We start from the raw sequence: 18,306 nt of genomic DNA, 5'->3' as shown, positions 1-18,306 counted from the left end.
ATATGAGACAGGACGAAAGAGTCGTAGGCCATTGTTGGATGGGATATCTCAAAGTTTGGTTCAGTCACCTAATCTGAAGAAGATATATTATTATTATTATTATGACAATGACGCAGAAACTAAGGAAACTAAGGAAACAGTAATAGGCCTGACCTCGAAATCCTCATTGCTGACAACATAGTTACAGATATGTGATAAACCAGTTATGTCAGCCACTGGTGCAATGTGTATGTGAATTGTTACAACCCCTTCAGCATCAACAATGGCCTGAAAACGGCGCACTGAAGCGCCGAAACTGGAGCTACATAATGAATAAGATCATAAGGACGGCTGTAGGCGCTTCATTTTCTTACAATAGTGAACGGGCGTGGCTCCAAGAACTTCACTCAAAAGAATGGACATACAAAAATAAATCTGAAAGGGGTTTCTTCCTCTGTGTACGATGGCCCCTTTCCGCGCAAATTATGAGAGTCGTGTGACAAGTGTAGCTTTTAACTGCAGGTTACTTAAGAGCTGTGTTTATAGTGTTATGTCAGGTTTTTGTTGAGTAATGGTAAGACAAGCGAGAGTGTGACACCCGGTGCCGGCACATAGCCTAATTCTCGAATACCAACGTCCCCATATGACAGAGGGATCATCAGTAGTAGTGTCACACGTTCACACTTCAAGATGCACTGGAAGGAGGTTTAGAATATAATCCATTCCACTGCCGCAACATCTGGTGGTCAGGAAGTTCACGCCAACATCCGCCTCCCAATACCGACCAAATACGAGGTGCATTCGAGTTCTAAGGACTCCGATTTTATTTTCTAATTAACTACTCACCCGAAATCGATGAAACTGACGTTACTTCTCGACGTAATCGCCCTGCAGACGCACACATTTTTCACAACGCTGACGCCATGATTCCATGGCAGCGGCGAAGGCTTCTTTAGGAGTCTGTTTTGACCACTGGAAAATCGCTGAGGCAATAGCAGCACGGCTGGTGAATGTGCGGCCACGGAGAGTGTCTTTCATTGTTGGAAAAAGCCAAAATTCACTAGGAGCCAGGTCAGGTGAGTAGGTGAGTAGTTGTTATCACGAAGAAACTGTTGCATAACGTTAGCTCGATGTGCGGGGCGCTGTCTTGGTGAAACAGCACACGCGCAGCCCTTCCCGGACGTTTTTGTTGCAGTGCAGGAAGGAATTTGTTCTTCAAAACATTTTCGTAGGATGCACTTGTTACCGTAGTGCCCTTTGGAACGCAATGGGTAAGGATTACGCCCTCGCTGTCCCAGAACATGGACACCATCATTTTTTCAGCACTGGCAGTTACCCGAAATTTTTTTAGTGGCAGTGAATCTGTGTGCTTCCATTGAGCTGACTGGCGCTTTGTTTCTGGATTGAAAAATGGCATCCACGTGTCATTCATGCTGCTGTTGCGCGTCAACATTGCTCGGCAACATGCCACACGGGCAGCCATGTGGTTGTCCGTCAGCATTCGTGGCACCCACCTGGATGATACTTTTCGCATTTTTAGGTCGTCATGCAGGATTGTGTGCACAGAACCCACAGAAATGCCAACTCTGGAGGCGATCTGTTCAACAGTCATTCGGCGATCCCCCAAAATAATTCTCTCCACTTTCTCGATCATGTCGTCAGACCGGCTTGTGTGAGCCCAAGGTTGTTTCGGTTTGTTGTCACACAATGTTCTGCCTTCATTAAACTGTCGCACCCACGAACGCACTTTCGACACATCCATAACTCCATCACCACATGTCTCCTTCAACTGTCGATGAATTTCAGTTGGTTTCACACCACGTAAATTCAGAAAACGAATGATTGCACGCTGTTCAAGTAAGGAAAACGTCGCCATTTTAAGTATTTAAAACAGTTCTCATTCTCGCCGCTGGCGGTAAAATTCCATCTGCCGTACAGTGCTGCCATCTCTGGGACGTATTGACAATGAACGCGGCCTCATTTTAAAACAATGCGCATGTTTCTATCTGTTTCCAGTCCGGAGAAAAAAAATCGGAGGCCTTAGAACTTGAATGCACCTCGTATAAGTGACTGAAACTCCCTCCATTACGAGTATTCGAACCGTCTACCTCCAAGTGCCTCCAAGTGCGATTGTACAGGCGTGAGTTTGCGTCCTTGACTACGGAGGATGGTGTTGTATCATAGATAAGATGGGGAGTAGGACGCCACGTTAATTGCCGCACATATCTGCACAGCTCACACGGGGGAGATCGCTGGAGGCATCGCAGGAGGGTTGGCGCTGGTGCTGCTGGTGGTGTCGCTGGTGCTGTACCGCAACTGGCGCTACGAGCAGGAGCTCGACTCGCTGCTCTGGAAGGTCGACTGGAGGGACATCCAGCTCAACGACGAGAACACTAACTCCTCGCTGGGCGCCAAAGTGGCCAGAGTAAGTGCTCTAAAGCCTGTCCTATTCTAAGAGACTCGACTGGCAGGACATCCAGCTCAATGATTAGAACATCAGCTCCGTCAGTGGGTGTCAGGGTGTCCAGGGTAAGGGCCTAAGAAAATGTACTGCTCTGGGAAGGTAGATTGGTGAGACACGTAACTCAGCGATGAGAATACCAGCTACTTGTGGGTGCCATGGTAGGCAGGGTAAGTGTCCAATCACATATCCTGCTCTGGAAGGTCAATGGCAGGACAGCAAACTATCTCTTCAATGGGAACCAAGATTGTTAGAGTAAGTATACCAAAATATATTTTGCTCTGGAACGTCGGCTGGCAGGACATCCATCCCAACAATGAGAACAACAGCTTACTGCTGGGTGATCAAGGCGACCAGGGTAAGTTTCCTATCACGTATCTTGCTCTAAAAGATCTGCTGGCGAGACGTCTAGCTCAACGATAAGAACACCAGCTCCTCAGTGGGCCCCTAGATCGCCAGAGTAAGTACACTAAAACATATCCTACGCTGGGATGTCAATGGCAGGACATCCAGCTGAATGATGAGAAACCTGCTCCATCAGTGGATGCCAAGGCGTGCAGGGTAAGTGCTAAAGAACATGTACTGTTCTGGGAAGGTAGATTGCCGAGACATGTAACTCAACGATGAGAATACCAGCTACTTGCGGGTGCCATGGTAAGCAGGGTAAGTGTCCAGACACATATCCTAATCTGTTAGGTCAGCGGTGGGACAGCCAACTCAACGATAACAATACCAGTTCCTCAATGGGCGCTGAGATGGCCAGAGTAAGTGCAGTAACAAATATCCTACTTTGGAACTTCTATTGACAGGACAACCTGCTCAAAGCTGAGAACAGCAGCTCCAGGTGCCAACGTGCCCAAGTCAATTGCCTAAGCACAGGTACTGATATGGAAAACATATGTTCGGAAAAGCTTCTCAACGATGAGAATATCTTTTCCTCTTTGGCCGGCAATGTGGCAGTGGTATGTGTCGAAGAACGTTTCCTGCTCTGGAAGTTTGATTGGTGGGACATGCAGCACAAAGGGGAGAGTACCAGCTCCTCGCTGGTTTCCAAGGTGTCTAGCTTAAGCGTTCAAGCACAGATCATGCTCTGGAAGGTCGACAAGCCGTTCGCTGACGAGACACTAATTCCTTGGTTGATGGCAATGTTGTCTGGGTAAGTATTCAACTACACATTCTCCTCTCAGAAGTTCAATTGACGAGTCACCTCAACTCCGAGAATAACAGCTTCTCGTTGGGTGCCAGCGATGCCAGGTTAAGTGCACATTTACACAGCCTAACGTGTAAATTTACTGACGAGACATACAGCTCAAGGGCGAGAACGCGAGCCCCAAGCTCGTGTATTTGCACAAAATATGATAATTCAGGGTTTTTTTTGTTGTGGTCTTCAGTCCTGAGACTGGTTTGACGCAGCTCTCCATGCTACTCCATCCGTGCAAGCTCCTTCATCTCCCACTAACTACTGCAACCTACATCCTTCTGAATCTGCTTAGTGTATTCATCTCTTGGTCTCCCTCTGCGATTTTTACCCTCCACGCTGCCCTCCAATGCTAAATTTGTGATCCCCCGATGCCTTAGAACATGTCCTACCAACCGGTCCCTTCTTCTTGTCAAGTTGTGCCACAAACTCCTCTTCTCCTCAATTCTATTCAATACCTCCTCACGGTTATGTGATCTACCCATCTAATCTTCAGGGTAGTCGAGGGGAAAGGCATAACACAGTTTCTTTTCAAGGTACGGCGCATTACATTGACCAGGGTGTATACGACCCGGGACAACCGGGAAATCCGGGAAAAACCCGGGAATTTTTTCATCCGGGAGAAAACCGGGAAAAACCCGGGAATTTTTCGGAATTCCGGGAATTTTTCATTGTTTTAGCTTTCAGTTAAATTTTTTTAATTTTGGCTGCAGAATTGATTCTCTAGCAAAGAATGTTATTGTATCCTGCTACTGGAGAATGGTACTGCAGCAATAAAATATAAACGAGAGGGAAAAAAAATAAAACTTAGTGTCAAAGGAAATGTGCAATTTACAACAACAAAAAACCGTGCACGCACAAGCTTTTGCAAATAGCAAAAATATGTCAAAGGCCGTAGGGCGCAGACTGTAATTCTTCGTAACAATAAACTGCTTGCTATGAGCATGACGTCACAACTGTTCACATTAGGTTCGTTTGACCAATTGCTAGCGGTCTGTTGCGCATGCGCATTTGACTCGCGTATAAGCAGTACCTTCTCCCGCTACTTGAAGTTTGGCTGTTAGCTGTGTCGGTAGCAGTAGCAAGCAGCCAGATGCAAAAGAGAAAAATTTTTCTCGCGCGCCATTGCTGCTAGATTCACGCTTGCACAGAGTTGTTCGAGTTGTAGTGGGGAGGGGGTTAACCTCCACGTGACGCGTGTTTACGTTAAGTCATTTCGCTGCTTCTCTGCGTGTACAGCTCCCAAGTCAAATGAAAACAAAACGGATTTCTGTGGCCGGGGAGCTATCAAGTGAATTAAAATACATTCACATAATTATGGAGGGCAAAAATATATTATTAATTTCAGTTTTCTGATTTTATTTCCAAGTTAGTAGCAGTCAAGCATTAATCGCCTTGCAGAATAGTGAAGTTATTTTTGCAAGTTTGCTAAAGAAATTTGGCTTTATTAATCTTTCCGCTGAGGCAATCTTTTTTTTTTTTTTTTTTGAAACGAAGTGTTTCATTCTACAGTATTGGCTAGTTCCAACTTTTCGCTGAATTTCAAGTGCACGTTATCATCTTCTGCCATACATGGCATTATGCCATAATAAAGAAGCAAAAATGAGATCGTAGAGTACTGGTACTCCAAGAAAATTTACATCCCAAAAACCACACTGAAAAGCTTAATATCAGATGGGACATACTTAATTGTGAATCTGGAAAAAGCCAATTCGCACTTCAAGCCGAATTGTGCATTTTAGTATGGTTTACGAAATTCCGATGCTCTTTGGAGTACCCTCTGATGCCCTGTTTCTTTTATGGTGTAATGTAAGGTCTTTTAGTGCTTTATACACACGAACATACGGGCTTTCTACACCACTGCAGTTGCACACGCACAATAATGCCTGTTTTCTGCCGCTCTCTGGAAACTGGTAAATCGAACCTATTTCTAACAGTCTTCGGATAGTATTGCGAACGGTGGTTAGAAAAGCGTTACTTTCAAAGTAAATTTCTTTTTACGCAAGATGAATTATGTTACGTGTGAGAAAGTGGGATGGATATCTAAATCACAGAGCGTTCGAAACTGAACAGTTTGAGGACCAGCCACTTACAAGAATTTCGAGCCGAGACATTTATGTCATAATATTAAATTTACTGCAACATTTGTGTGATGTATCTTAAAGTATAACACACGCAAAAAAGATCAATATTACAAGTGAAAGCTAAGCTTCTGTTGTAGCGTGTTAATCTTAGAGACTAATATTATATGTGAAAGCTTAGCTTGAAACCGAGGTTGCGATGTCATTTTGTAAGCGAGTCATATCTCAAGCCACGAGATCTCGTCAGCCGATGACAGCAGATATTCAGAGCGTAGGACACGTGTTATAGTCAGTCAGTGTACATTAATGTAAACCGTTAACTTTTCCTCTTGCGTGTTCGCGCCATGTAACCAGTGATCTTTCTATTGGCTGACTATAACACGTGCCCTATGCTCTGAATATCTGCTGTCATCGGCTGACGAGATCTCGTGGCTTGAGATATGACTCGCTTACAAAATGACATCGCAACCTCGGTTTCAACGCTCCGCAAACTAACGCGCTGTGTTTGGTGCAATTCGAATTTATACTTTCGTAATACGAAAATATGCAGCGTATATGTTGCTGCAAATCAAAGGTCTTTCCAACGCTTCTCTCCTTTTATTTTTTTTATTTTTTATTAAAAGTCTCTCCAAAACTTCTCTGCCCGTCTTTTTTCTTTTTTCTCTTTTTTTTCGGGAAGTTCTACGCGATTGTATAAAACGTTAACCATTCAAATAATTGATAAGTTTTACAGTTCCGAGGGAAAATTACGGAAAATCTGTCACTTAGCACAGAAAAAGTGTATTTTCGCCCGGGAAAAAGCGTATTTTTTAAACGGGATATCCGGGAGAAATCCGGGAATAATCCGGGAATTTTTTTTCCTTGTCCCCGTATACACCCTGATTGACGGAAATGCAGTTACGTATATGTAGTTAAACAAAGGAACACTGACAGACGATATGGCGAGTTTTGTACTGTTAATTATGTGTTAATAGTTATTGGAAGGGGATGACGATCAATCCACACTTTCCAATTTGCAACCCATTTAAAAATAACGTTCTCTCTCACCCATTTTGTAAGACTGAGCCTTTAAATTAATTTAATCTGGCTTCTTTCTGTAATAAATTAGTATTCTACATAATTACGCTAATTTCGTGCATATTCGGCTTATTTTCAGGCCGTCCACCCGCTGATCCGCACCAGCCAAGTGTCACTGAGCTCCAACCCTGACGCCGACTTCCGCTATTCGGCTATCTATACGCAGATCGGCATCTACAAGGGCCGCGTATTCGCCATCAAGAAGGTTCACAAGAAGTCAGTCGACATCACCCGCTCCATGAAGAAGGAACTCAAAATGGTGGATATGCACGGTGGTTGCTTCGTGTTATTTACATTTTAGTTCCCGTAGTTTCTAGAAGATCTGAAAGGTACTTTTTCATTACAGCTGAGCTGCTATTCGTTCGGTTGCTCAGTCCTTTCTCGTTTATCTCAATAATTTTATATGACACGAATTTGCAACAAATATATAATACCTGCAAGCATATTAGCCCGCAGAAATTTATGGGAAGTGATTACCCGACATGTCAGTGAAAGCACAAGGCGATCTTCTATATTTGAGAGTCTAGCAGCCTTTTAGTACAATTTATTGCCTATTTCGTAAGTTTTGTTACACGGATAACCAGTTTCACCCATTTCAATGGCCATCTTTATATCCGCAATCATACAACTTGCAATTTATTAGATACTGTATAGAATGCTGCACACGCTCTCATAGAGTGAGAGTGGTGAGCACTCTACACATCTAATCTGTTGCAAGTTCTGTGATTTATCGATCAGAAGATGACCATTGAACTGGTTGAAACTGGTTATCCACGTAATAAAACTTGCAATCTAGGCAGTAAAGGATATTAGAATCACTAAATATATTTCTTTACAAAAGGTTACTTTGATACCTAAAAAGTAAGCTCATTTCATTAGCACATGCAGGATACATCTTTTTATATTATTAATGTAATTATGGATGTAAATTACATTGAATTAATGCCTGAAGTAACATCCTCATACTACTCCATCAACTGTATGGACCACGCCAGGAAATAAATTAGGAAATATTCACGGAAGATATTTTTTTTTCGTACATCAATAACAACTGAAGATTAAAATTCAGCGTTAGGAAAAAAAAAACACATAGAAACTTTCGCTAAGTATCAAGAAAAATATCCAGTAAAAAAATGGCTAGATTAAAATTCTTCAGGAGAGAGGAAATGGAAATCAAATTTTAGAAAACTTACACAACTTTGATTCCGTCTGTAATACTTCGGTAATAAGAACCTGTCATCTGATCATGTTAAAGGATGTGTTGTGTCATTTTTGTGCTTTGTTTTACTACTGCCTGTTATAATTAAAATTCAACACGTATTTTAAAAGACACATTTGTTGACTGTTACGGTAAAAATTAACCCAGGGCTAGCATCCCACGTGGGAACTCTCGTCAGTGTTTTAATCTACAGTGTAGTAGATTAGGTTGTCTTACCCCCACCCCTTTCTCCCCGCTCCGACGTTCCATCCCCTACCCCGCTTGCGGAAGCAATTTCCTGGGAGCCACGTAGAACAGAAACCATTCGAAACTTTTCGCTGTGAAGTTGAAATCAAAATATATTTTCTACAGAAAAAGGAACCAACTAACAGGGAAGATATTTTGAGTAAGGATTAGAAGTTATTTCCTATTTTTCGTTGAAAAATGTTTTTGCATCAAGAAGGAGCAGATAAATCGCTGATCAAACTATGCGCCGCATTTGAATGGAACGTGACAGCGACAGGGGTTTCAATATATACCTTATTCCGTTCAGATTCTTGAGCTCATGGCAGTGCTGCAGACCTCTCATCGTCGGTCTTTGATGGCACTCTGACAAGCAGTTTGCAATTTCACTGTTTTGACGAGTCAGTAAAAACACAACTTTCTGCTTGTCGTTTCGTGCTGCATACTAGCTACAATTTAGTTTGATCTTTCTGTAGTTACTAGTACTACCATCAAACTTGTCCCTATGAATATGTCTATTTTTGTTCATCTTTCTTAAACGATTGAAAAAATCTTTTCCTGGGATGCAGAAATTATTACTGATTGAATGGAATCATCCTGCCTTACTGCTTTTTCATTTTTTAATGTTTTGCATTTTCGAAGTACAGAGTGAACCAAAAGTCCGCTAACATTTGAAAACGCACAAATTCACGGTTTCATGCAGATAGAAAGGTAAAACTTGACACACATGCCTGAAATGATGTGGGGTTTCTTTGAAACCAAAAACGAGTGCAAAAATCGGCAAACAGATGGCGCAGGACACCAGCACGTCAGTGACGCCGGATGAGAATCGTGTATAAGAAGAGCTGTAGTGAGAGGGGGATTCAGATGCACCTCCAATCGTGGCATGTTGACTCTACCAAAAAAGGAATTGTTGGTGAAGATTTACCATCAGGATGAACACGCTGTTAATGTACTTTTACGACCCTACCGCCATAAGAAAGGTATTCGGACGGATAACGGTCCTGTGACAAGTGACACTGTGAAGAAAATGGTCACGAAGTTCAAAGCTACGAGTTGTATGGGCGACTAGACACAATTGCTACTGCTATTCCGATAATTCAGGAAGAAAATGAGACTTCAGCCCGTTCATCTCTACATGGTGAAGTCCGCGCTTGTGAAGTCCCAGGTTACACCGGCATTCCATGCACTAAGGCGTATCTCCAGTGGTATCCGGATAAAATCCAACGTCATCATGAACAGTTAGTCATATATATAAACGTAGGCTTAAACGGCATTGTCACAGTCAATAATTTTTTTTGTTTTTGGATTGGGGGGGGGGGGGGGGTTGTACCCACATTCACAATATCTAAAACTACCGACGTTTCTGTCACTGTTGTAAATGACCTTCGTCGGGGTGTTTGTAAACAGAAACCCACTGAAGAAGATCATTTGCAGCAGTGACAGAAACGTCGATAGTCTTGCATATTGATAATGCGGTGACAAACCCAGAAAAGTTCTATTGACAGTCACAGATTTAATGAGTGCAATTTCTCACCAAACCCACTGATACGATGTACCCTTCTGATCGCTACATCGTGTCTCAGCTACGGCTATTGTTAATGAATGACGGCCTACGTGTTCAGCAGTTGTTATAAAGAATATCATCTTTGCTAAAAATCAATTGTTATGTTAATCATTGTTTTTGAGTCATGCGAAGCGCCATCTGTTGGTCATTTTGTGCATTCTGCTTTAGTTTCAATAAAACCCCAAGTCATTTCAAACATATGTATCAATTTTTCTCTCTCTACCTATACTGTTCCGTAACGAATAAATTTTCAAATATTAACAAAACTTTTCGATCACCTTGTAGTGTAACCGTTCGTTAGATATCTAAAGTATATTCCCTGTTTGTTCAGAGTTTTGAGCATGAAAGTAGCTGAAACGAAGAATAAGGCTTTCTTCACATCGATGAGTTTCAAATAAAGCATCAACATGTACTCATTGCCTCATCAAACACATCGTTTATTGAAACTTCCTGGCAGATTAAAACTGTGTGCCCGACCGAGACTCGAACTCAGGACCTTTGCCTTTCGCGGGCAAGTGCTCTACCATCTGAGCTACCGAAGCACGACTAACGCCCGGTCTCACAGCTTTACTTCTGCCAGTATCTCGTCTCCTGAGTTCGAGTCTCAGTCGGGCACACAGTTTTAATCTGCCAGGAAATTTCATATCAGCGCACACTCCGCTGCAGAGTGAAAATCTCATTCTGGAAACATCCCCCAGGCTGTGGCTAAGCCATGTCTCCGCAATATCCTTTCTTTCAGAAGTTCTGCAAGTTTCGCAGGAGAGCTTCTGTAAAGTTTGGAAGGTAGGAGACGAGATACTGGCAGAAGTAAAGCTGTGAGACCGGGCATGAGTCGTGTTTCGGTAGCTCAGATGGTAGAGCACTTGCCCGCGAAAGGCAAAGGTTCTGAGTTCGAGTCTCGGTCGGGCACACAGTTTTAATCTGCCAGGAAGTTTCATATCAGCGCACACTCCGCTGCAGAGTGAAAATCTCATTCTGGGAACATCCCCCAGGCTGTGGCTAAGCCATGTCTCCGCAATATCCTTTCTTTCAGAAGTTCTGCAAGTTTCGCAGGAGAGCTTCTGTAAATTTTGGAAGGTAGGAGACGAGATACTGGCAGAAGTAAAGCTGTGAGACCGGGCATGAGTCGTGTTTACAGTAGTTCATAGTTTTACATAGACTTCTATAACCAGCTTTCTCTTTCTTATGTTAAGGTTCGATGATTTCTTTTTGAATGCTTACTGAGCATGTTTTCTGTAACAATCTTTTGTACCGTAAATAGAAGATTAATGGACCATTTGTTCTTTACACTTTATCTACTGTCGCTAACTAATGTGGCGTTGTTTCGGATATTACGTATGTCATTTTTATGCTGATATTCTGAGACTAGTTACAGAAATCGTACTTTTATCGTGTCTTCCTCCACTTTTCTGCCATCTCGAGTCGTTTATTTTGCCTTTTATGCGACTTGTATCGGTACCTTCCTCAGATGCCCGCATCTCGTGGTCGTGCGGTAGCGTTCTCGCTTCCCACGCCCGGGTTCCCGGGTTCGATTCCCGGCGGGGTCAGGGATTTTCTCTGCCTCGTGATGCCTGGGTGTTGGGTGTTGTGTGCTGTCCTTAGGTTAGTTAGGTTTAAGTAGTTCTAAGTTCTAGGGGACTGATGACCATAGATGTTAAGTCCCATAGTCCTCAGAGCCATTTTGAACCTTCCTCAGCAGAGAACTTTCCTCTCGGCGTCTCAGGCGGCTCACAATATTTACTCGATCAGGGACTCCCGTGCTCAAACAGCGTGGCAGGACCGGAAAGTTTCCAGGAAGGCTGACGCTGTAGGCGACCAGCACTGTTTATGTTTTTTGACAAGCGTACAACAGGTGTCCATCAGCGTGGGCACCACAAGGTTTCCGTTCTTTTACCCCACTACAAGTGTCGCGTGATTAACTTCTCCCATCGGTGCTTGGTAGATCACTTTCATGATTAGCAACAAAAACGCGAAAGTTGATGTTTTAGAATACTTATTGACTTTGTGAATCTGTTTTAGGCCTACAAGGCCATAAATAGTTCTTTGCTGTTGTGGTCTTCAGTCCGATATCATATTAACGCTTCATTGATGCCTCAGTATGTACCCTATCAACTAACACCTTTTCTTAGTCAGGTTGTACCATAACTATTTTCCCCAATCTCCTTACTAGTTATTCGACTTACCCACGTAATTTTCACCATACTTCCATAGCACCATACTTAAAAAGCTTCTATTATGTTCTTACCTTAATTGATGTCCACGTTTCACCGTAAAGACCTACACTCCAGACAAATACATTCATAAAATATTTCTTAACAATTAAATTTGTAATCTACTGTAACAAGAGTTTCTCTTTCAGATATGTTTTTCCTGCAATTGCGAGTCCGCATTCTATATCCCCTTTATATCGGATCTCTTGTACATACGGTACTGCGCAGTTTGTAGGAATTGCAAATATGTCATATTAATAATTACTTACTTGACGTAAGATTTTTTTGTATAGCAAGTTGTTTTGGGCGGCCGCCATTTTGAAATAACAGCATTCAATTTATGTCTGCTGTAGTCTTTCCCCAAAATTACAAAAATTACTCCAAAATATTAAATTTTTCCCACTTGTAAAAAATTTTTCCTATGTAGAACGTCGTTGTGTACTTAGAAAGAAATCTTTCATTGTGCTGTAAACGTGTAGCAACCGAGAAAATTTTCTCAGTATTGTATTTAATCCGATGTCGTGAACTGACAACGGACGGGACAGCAGTGCGCCAGCCACATGCCGTTCCATAAATGTATCCAGCGACGCCTATGGCCTGAGGATGACATGGCGGCCGGTCGGTTCCGTGGGTCTTCAAAGTCTTTTCGGACAGAGCTTAGTTTTTATTGTATTCAGTAGTCTGTGTTAGTGACTGGGGCCTCCCGCCGGGTAGACCGTTCGCCTGTTGCAAGTCTTTCGATTTTACGCCACTTCGGCGACTTGCACGTCGATGGGGATGAAATTATGATGCTTAGGACAATACAACACTAAGTCCCTGAACGGAGAAAAACCTCCGATCCATCGGGGATCGAACCCGGGCCCTTAGGATAAACATTCCGTCGTGCTGACCACTCAGCTACCGGGGCGGACGTGTGTCAAATTATTAATCATCTATAGACCGATAAGTGGTGAAATCAAATTAAGAGAAAGTCTTACCAAGAACCAGTTACAAGTTAAAAACATTTTGAAATAGAAGCTATTGGAAACTAACACAAATTTCCATTTTCAAGGTAGGGAAAATGGTTGAAACATTACAGCAACTCTGTTCATTCACAAATATCACGTGCTCTGTGGTAGAAGACCTTCTTGCGTTTCGTAGTTCAAGATGGTGCACGACCAACAAAGGATGGCTTAATGATATACACGTTATGTAACTAGTTTTAAAAATGTACTGAATTTTACTCACCGTAAAACCCTGTCACTGACGAATTAACAGTATCCTCCAAATAGGTCTGACACATACGGGGCAGTCAAATAAAAACGAGAGAGATGGTGAAAAGTACATATACTCTTTACCATTTCGAAAGTAATCACGACAACTGTTATACCATTTATCCAAATGTAAGACAAGACCCTCAATATGTTTACGTAAAATGTGTCTGCGGTTGCCTTCGGAAGGATGTTTGCACCCAGGCACGCAACTCTTTATGGGCGGACTAAAGTGCTGTCAAGTAGGTTACAACCAAGCTGCAGAATTTTCGGTGGGAAGCTGTTACGCATCCCCAATACAGTCCCGATCTCTCCCCATGCGATTCCCATATTTCTCAAGCCATGAAGAAAAATATTGATGGTCCTCGATTTACTTCATATGAAGAGTTGCTCACCTGGGTATGACAACTGCAAACACTTTTCCATGATGGCATTGACCATCTTGTCTCACACCCTGGTGAACGTATTAACAGTTACGGTGATTACTTTTGAAATAATAAACATGTTACATACTTTTTTCTGTCCGTCTCGTTTTCATTTGATTGCCCCTGATAGTATATAGTATTTAAAAATGTAGAACTCGTAGTATTTTCAAAAGCTGCACAAAACACAGCCACGTGTCTCACAATGACAATACAGTAGAAAATGCCTTAAACCGCTAATGCCGGTTTCTAATGTGCTTCCCTTCATATCATTCTAAAACGAGTCACTATATTCGAACACCAACCAGGAAAACCACATATTCCTAAGTACACCATCTTCCAGGTACAACACTTTCCCCTACTCACAAAGCACTGGTATATTAACTATATCAATAAATAATATATCACAGTACATATGTGTCTTTTGTAATACAGATACTGCTGATGATGGGTGAACACCTGAAATTTGTCTGGCAGAAAACAACACTCTCAAAAATCAGCTTACGTTAAGAACATAATTATCAGTATGAACAAACAATGGAAAAACCAGGACAGAATAACAACAATATTATGAAAATTATATACTCCTACTCACAATATACAGGGGATACTGAGTCGCAAACAGTTACAACAAAAAGGCTACTAAACAAGTGAGCTTTCGACCAAAAGCCCTTCTTCTAACATAGAAAACCCACACATATTCACGCAAGCGCGACGTCACACACATGACCACTATCTCTGGCCATCGAGCCCAGACTACGAGCAGCTGCACCTTATGAGAGAAGCAGTCTGGGCAGTGGGGCTAAGGAAGAGTTGGGACGGGATAGGGGTAATATACTGATTCTCCCATCAGGCGCAGTTCCTTGCATTCAAGCCTCGGCAGCCAGAGACTGTGGTCGTTTGTGTGCGAGCTGTGCTTGCATGAATGTCTGTGTGTGTGTCTGTGTGTGTGTGTGAGAGAGAGAGAGAGAGAGAGAGAGAGAGAGAGTTTGTGTTTTCTACGCTAGATGAAGGCCCTTTGGCCGATAGCTCACAAGTTTAGCAGTCTTTTTGTTGTGCCTGTCTGCAACTCGACATCTCCTCTGTATGGTGAGCAGCGATCTCTTATTTTCATAATACTCTAATTACTAATACCATATAATTGAAACGCTTTAATTTGCCCATCATAAGCTGTTTTGCTACACAAAAAACTAAACTCATACATATATATTGCCCATCATAAGCTGTTTTGCTACACAAAAAGCTAAACTCATACATATATGAAGGTAGTATCTGTTCCCGAAAGAACAGATACCATTGATGACCGTGCAGCTTATCTAGAATGAATGATAATTAAATCGACACTCTAGCTGCAAACAGGCATTGATATACATCATTGGGGACATTTTGAGAATGTATGCCCCGACCGGGACTCGAACCCGGGATCTCCTGCTTACATGGCAGACGCTCTATCCATCTGAGCCACCGAGGGCACAGAGGAAAGTGCGCCTGCAGGGACTTATCCGTTGCACACTCCCCGTGATACCCACAAAATGGTTCAAATGGTTCTGAGCACTATGGGACTTAACTTCTGAGGTCATCAGTCCCCTAGAACTTAGAGCTACTTAAACCTAACTAACCTAAGGACATCACACACATCCATGCCCGAGGCAGGATTCGAACCTGCGACCGCAGCGGTTGCGTGTTTCCAGACTGTAGCGCCTAGAACCGTTCGGCCACCCCGGCCGGCATGTGATACCCACATTCCCAACATGTCCACACCACTACATTCGTAGTGCGCCTAACAGATGTTTGCCCATCACACTCATTACTCGTGGCAGATTAATCTACCAAGTCCCTTACGAGTTGGGGCATAGCATGTGCGTTTGCACAAGACGATCAGTGGCCGGGTAGCCATATTTTAACTTATATGAAGGTAGTATCTGTTCCCGAAAGAATGTAGTGGTGTGGACATGGGAATGTGGGTCTCGCGGGGAGTGTGCAAGGGATAAGTCCCTGCAGGCGCACTGTCCTACCTGCCCTCGGTGGCTCAGATGGATAGAACGTTTGCCATGTAAGCAGAAGATCCTGGGTTCGAGTCGAGTCGGGGCACGCATTTTCAACATGTACCCAATGATGTGTATCAACGCCTGTTTGCAGCTAGGGTGTCGATAATTAGCATTCATTTAAAACTCATACATTACTTTTACTGTCTAATTTAATTCGACTACCTTTCATTACCCTTGTTGTGCTTTTTTTGTGTGTGTTCATCTGGTAAGCTCTTTTCAAGAGACTATCAATTCCGTTGAATTGCTCTTACAGGTCCTTTGCGACATCTGACAAAATTACGATGTTGTCAGTAAATCTCAATGCGAAATCTGTTCTCAAATTTCTCCTGGATTTCCTTCAAACCTCACGCAGTGTACAGACTGACCATCATCCAGGGTAGGCTACAACCTTGTTGCGCTCCATTCTCACTCATTGATTCCCTTTCTTGTACCCTTTCGACTCATAACTCATTTCTGTACAAGTTGTAAATAACCTTTCACTCCCTATGTTTTGTCTCTGCTGCCTTCAAATTTCAAAGTATGCAGTTCAGTCAACATTGTTAAGGCTTTCTGTAACTCTACAAATGTTGTAAATGTAATCTTTTTGAGGTCATCACCGCTGAGTACAATCAACATCAGTGCCCAACTAAATTTTAGAATGAAAATTCAGTTTAAACAGTTTTATTTTTAGAATGACGAAATATAGTTTCTGCGGGTGTTTTATTATATCATGAACTAATGATTCCTCTTATTTCTAACAATCTTTTTTTTATAGACTGGTGAAACACGTAGCAGTGCACCCTGAGCGCTACCTATAGCTCCTCTTCAGAAATGAAAGCTAACTATCCATACTGTAGATAGACACTTGATACAGAATATGCTTCCTCTGCACCACCCCTATCCATAGACACTTTTGCTTCACCCACATTCCATACCACCCTTTAAAAGCAACCGAATTAAAATGCATGCCCTATACTCACTGTTTGTAAATTACTTCATTGCTGGATTGCTTATTTCTGAACTGGTAGAAATTGGAAGACGACAGGCTGCCAAAGCCTTATGTCTTGCAACTACTACTAATAACAATAAGACTGTGAAGGCCCTGTGGAAATTTTGTAACCATTACGTAGTTACTGTTACGTCGTGCCGTACCTTCAATTATATAGATTATCTGTTGCAAATGAGTAATGAAGCAATCTGTGGCCAATTATGGGAACTCACTACAACTCAAGAGACGGAGCTTTGCTGACATATTAAAGCATGCGTGATGTATGCGTCTTGATTTTACTGTCATAGATGCATAGCACAAAGTAAAAGATTTGTGTGTAAAAAGTAGAATGGGTGAGTAGAGGTTTATAGATTCGTTTCATAAGCTTTAAGAGGACTACACCCTGCCTATCTAACACATGTTAATTTAGGTAAGTTTTTGACCCTTTTCTGAAAAATCTATTTGATGCAAGACCTTAATATTTTTACTGTATGTTACATGATGCTAAGAGAGTCAACTGCACTAAAATCTACTTTATCCATTTTATAATTTTAAGTAATGCTTTTTTAAATTTATTAACAAAAAATATTAAGTTTTTTTCTGCAGAAAATATTTTTTTAGAACTTCCTAATGGGGGAATATTTATGAATGTAGTACCAGAGGTGGCGTTTTATGTTATGCAGAGTCTCTGAAAATTTCATTCATTTATCTATGATAGTTACTGATAGAATGGAGCACATGTACTGAAAATTTTAGTTTGTAGGAAACTGACTTTAAAGAAAAAACTTCTGAAATTTGTTACTTAACAATTAAAACTGTCCTGGTGCATATGATGGCCTCTAGCAGGTCTTCTAGCTTCTTTTTCACCTTCCTGGATGTTTGTCTTGCTTTCTTGGCCATATTAGATGCCGACCTGTCTGCATCGGCTATCCTCATTTTATCACAGTGTTGCAGCCCAGTGATCATATTTTCACCAGGATTAAGTCCCAGCTTTTCCAGTATCCAACAATTTCCAATATTACCACAATTGAATGTAATAACAGCATCATGAACTCCTAGTTTCATTGTATGCATGTCTACAAATACTGTTTTAGGGAGGCGGTTCCAAATTATGCTGCTGAAACATTCATTTAGGTTCTGTGTCTGCCCATTCAGATATTTCCTTAGAAGGTCAGGATGAGCCAAGTCTCTGAAAATAGGTTTAATTGTTGTAATGACAGCAGTAGGAAGAGAATGCTGATGAGAATAAGATTCTCCAGTTGCCTGAACCCTGTTGTATTTGCACCACGACATGGCTTATCATCAGTAGAGGACTTATGGAAGAATATAGCCCAAACATCTCTTTTCAATACCTCCAGGTGTTCTTTATTTCTCTTAACTGCCTGCCCATAGTATACCTACAAGTTTTCTATAACAACTACTCGCAATCACACTTGAACAAAACTAACCGCGTGTTGTTTACAAACCTCAGAAACAAAAAAATACCGACCGTAGCATTCCAAGGATAGCCAACACACTTGGGAGTAAAAATAATCCCAAACGTACAATGTATGGGATATAAAGATCTAAAATATATGCAGAAAAGTGGGTGATTGAATTGTGAGT

General features: G+C 42.0%; 1 protein-coding gene and 1 non-coding gene across 2 annotated transcripts in view; one reads left to right on the top strand and one right to left on the bottom strand.

Moving 5' to 3' along the window:
* The window catches only part of LOC126162937 (guanylate cyclase 32E), a 935,168-nt gene that overhangs the window by 694,389 nt on the left and 222,473 nt on the right, over nt 1–18,306 (top strand). Inside the window, exons 11-12 of the mRNA XM_049919769.1 lie at nt 2,214–2,404; nt 6,876–7,055. Of these exons, the coding sequence (XP_049775726.1) occupies nt 2,214–2,404; nt 6,876–7,055 (371 nt within the window). The remainder of the gene's footprint in view (nt 1–2,213; nt 2,405–6,875; nt 7,056–18,306) is intronic.
* Nucleotides 15,084–15,158, bottom strand: Trnat-ugu (transfer RNA threonine (anticodon UGU)). Its single transcript has one exon. It is a non-coding gene; the product is annotated as a tRNA-Thr (tRNA).

Source organism: Schistocerca cancellata, chromosome 1 (genome assembly GCF_023864275.1).
Source record: "Schistocerca cancellata isolate TAMUIC-IGC-003103 chromosome 1, iqSchCanc2.1, whole genome shotgun sequence".
Lineage (NCBI taxonomy): Eukaryota > Metazoa > Arthropoda > Insecta > Orthoptera > Acrididae > Schistocerca > Schistocerca cancellata.
The sequence above is the reverse complement of the archived record's forward strand: the minus strand, read 5'-3'. Positions and strand labels throughout refer to the sequence as shown.